General features: G+C 43.1%; 1 protein-coding gene across 1 annotated transcript in view; it reads left to right on the top strand.

Annotated features, from left to right (window-relative positions):
* The window catches only part of LOC112068062 (ALK tyrosine kinase receptor-like), an 81,662-nt gene that overhangs the window by 54,026 nt on the left and 24,428 nt on the right, over positions 1-3,208 (top strand). Inside the window, 2 exon segments of the mRNA XM_070438008.1 lie at positions 255-319; positions 612-741. Coding sequence (XP_070294109.1) covers positions 255-319; positions 612-741 — 195 coding nt within the window.

The following is a 3,208-nucleotide window of genomic DNA, read 5'->3' as shown; positions in this document are numbered from 1 at the left end:
GGGGGGGGTGCAGAAGGTGTTATTCATGTTTTGTACATTCAGTGTAGATTTATTTAGGGGTGCATGACTAAAAATGGCAGAGTAGTAAAAATAAATAATTCATGAGCAGTCCAAATGACTGCTTTAGCAGTTCTAGTGTTAAGCATATGCTGATAAATTAGCCCCATTGTGTAGATTGATCCCTAGTACTGCGAGACATCGTCTATGTTCTATCTGAATGTTCTCATTGTATGTTCTGTGTACGTCTAATATAGACACTCCCTGAGGTGTGCTCTGAGCAGGATGAGCTCGACTTTCTCATGGAGGCTCTCATTATCAGGTAACACACACACGTACACACAAACTCACACACAGTCTCACACACACATACAAGCTTTTGGTTGAAGACATATTCCATTCTTCAACAACCATGTAATAACTTTTTATTTCTGACCCTCTCCTCCCACCTTCCCCCTCATCCATCACTCTCTCTTTCCTCCTTCTTCCTCCCTTGTTTCTTCTCTCCTCCCTTCCTCCCCCTCTCTCCTTGCTCCTTCCCTCATTCCCTATCCTCCCTCATCCTTTTCTCCCTATTCCTTCGCCCACTCTTTTCTCTGTCTCTTCCTCTGTAGTAAATTCAGCCACCAGAACATAGTGGGGTGTATAGGGGTGAGTCTTCAGGTCCTGCCACGCTTCATCCTACTGGAATTGATGGCCGGAGGAGACGTCAAGAGTTTCCTGAGAGAGACGCGGCCCAGACTGGTCAGTTGAGTTGCTTGCTTGTTCCGTATGTTTCAATTATAACAGTGTGTTAGTTGATAGCATTATTACTTTAGTTCACATCGTAGGTATTTTTGCGACATGAACATGTTGCCCTAAGTGTCTTGCTCACAACAGCAGGAGATGGTACCTTGGACCAGATATTTCTGAAATCTTGAAAAGTGTGTTTGACTACATTTGCCAAAATATAACAAGAAGGTGCATGCACATAGATGGCCAAATACACAAGCTACAATGTGTTCTTTTGTTAGTCTTGGTTGTGGGTCTTTGCTTGCCTTCATTAGGATAAACTAGTCAGTACCAAAAAAGGGTTCTTAATTTTGTCCCTGTAGGGGAACACATTTTTGGGCTGTGGAGAACCTCTTTATATTGGTTCTTTGTATAACCAATGATACTGTATGGTTCTTCATTACACTGCTATAACCAGAGGGTTCTTCATTACACTGTTAAAAATGTCCCTGCTACTGGTTGTCGTGAAAATACAAAAATATAAAATATCCAAAAATGTTATGTATTTTAGGAGCTGGATTAAGATATTATTGCTATAAGGGACAGTATGCTGCAGTATTCTGATTAATTGGGAGTCAATTCTAGGATTTGAACTCCAAACCTCTTGGTTTCCAGTGACCTGAATTGCCAGCGAACTGAATTTAAAGATTAGAACCAATAGAGTCGGACATTCTGTAATTTGTCCCTATGGGGGAACCCTTTTGGGTGCGACATCGAACCCTCTCACAAGGAACCATGGTGAGGTTATGGATTTATGGATTATGGATTGTTGTTTCTCTTTGCTTATTTGTGCTGTTCTTGCCATTATATGGACTTGGTCTTTTACCAAATAGGGTTATCTTCTGTATACCACCCCTATCTTGTCACAACACAACTGACTGGCTCAAACGCATTAAGAAGGAAAGAAATTCCACAAATTAACTTTTAACATCCTCCCGTCAGTAGAGGATGCCTGGTTGCTCTTCAAAAGTGCTTTCCTCTCCATCTTAAATAAGCATGCCCCATTCAAAAACTGTAGAACTAAGAACAGATATAGCCCTTGGTTCACCCCAGATTTGACTGCCCTTGATCACCACAAAACATCCTGTGGCGTTCTGCATTAGCATCAAATAGCCCCCGCGATATGCAACTTTTCAGGGAAGTCAGGAACCAATANCGATATGCAACTTTTCAGGGAAGTCAGGAACCAATATACTCAGCCAGTTAGGAAAGCTAAGGCTAGCTTTTTCAAACAGAAATTTGCTTCCTGTAAATGTTCTGGGACACTGTAAAGTCCATGGAGAATAAGAGCACCTCCTCCCAGCTGCCCACTGCACTGAGGATAGGAAACACTGTCACCACCCATAAATCTACAATAATCGATCATTTCAATAAGCATTTTTCCACTGCTAGCCATGCTTTCCACCTGGCTACCCCTACCCCGGCCAACATCTCAGCACCCCCTGCAGCAACTTGCCAAAACGCCCCTGCTTCTCCTTCACCCAAATCCAGACAGCTGATGTTCTCAAAGAGCTTCAAAATCTGCATCCCTACAAATCATCTGGGGTCGACAATCTGGATCCTCTCTTTCTAAAATTATCCGCCGAAATTGTTGCAACCCCTATTACTAGCCTGTTCAACCTCTCTTTCGTATGGTCTGAGATCCCCAAAGATTGGAAAGCTGCCGCGGTCATCCCCCTCTTCAAAGGGGCAGACACTCTAGACCCAAACTGTTATAGACCTATATCCATCCTGCCCTGCCTTTCTCAAATCTTTAAAAGCCAAGTTAATAAACAGATCACCGACCATTTCGAATCCCACCATACCTTCTCTGCTATGCAATCTGGTTTCCGAGMTGGTCATGGGTGCACCTCAGCCACGCTCAAGGTCCTAAATGATATCATAACCGGCATCGATAAAAGACAGTACTGTGCAGCCGTCTTCATTGACCTGGCCAAGGCTTTTGACTCTGTCAATCACCGCATTCTTATCGGCAGACTCAATAGCCTTGTCTTCTAAAATGACTGCCTCGCCTGCTTCACCAACTACTTCTCAGATAGAGTTCAGTGTGTCAAATTGAAGGGCCTGTTGCGAGCGGGCTATCTTGCAGTCTCTATGGGGGTGCCAAAGGGTTCAATTTTAGAGGCCGACTCTTTTCTTTATATACACTGCTCAAAAAAATAAAGGGAACACTTAAACAACACAATGTAACTCMAAGTCAATCACACTTCTGTGAAATCAAACTGTCCACTTAGGAAGCAACACTGATTGACAATAAATTTCACATGCTGTTGTGCAAATGGAATAGACAAACAAAAGGTGGAAATTATAGGCAATTAGCAAGACACCCCCAATAAAGGAGTGGTTCTGCAGGTGGTGACCACAGACCACTTCTTCAGTTCCTATGCTTCCTGGCTGATGTTTTGGTCACTTTGAATGCTCGGCTTTCACTCTAGGTAGC

Source organism: Salvelinus sp. IW2-2015, unplaced genomic scaffold, assembly GCF_002910315.2.
Source record: "Salvelinus sp. IW2-2015 unplaced genomic scaffold, ASM291031v2 Un_scaffold83, whole genome shotgun sequence".
Classification (NCBI taxonomy): Eukaryota; Metazoa; Chordata; class Actinopteri; order Salmoniformes; family Salmonidae; genus Salvelinus; species Salvelinus sp. IW2-2015.
This window is presented reverse-complemented; position numbering and strand designations above follow the sequence as displayed.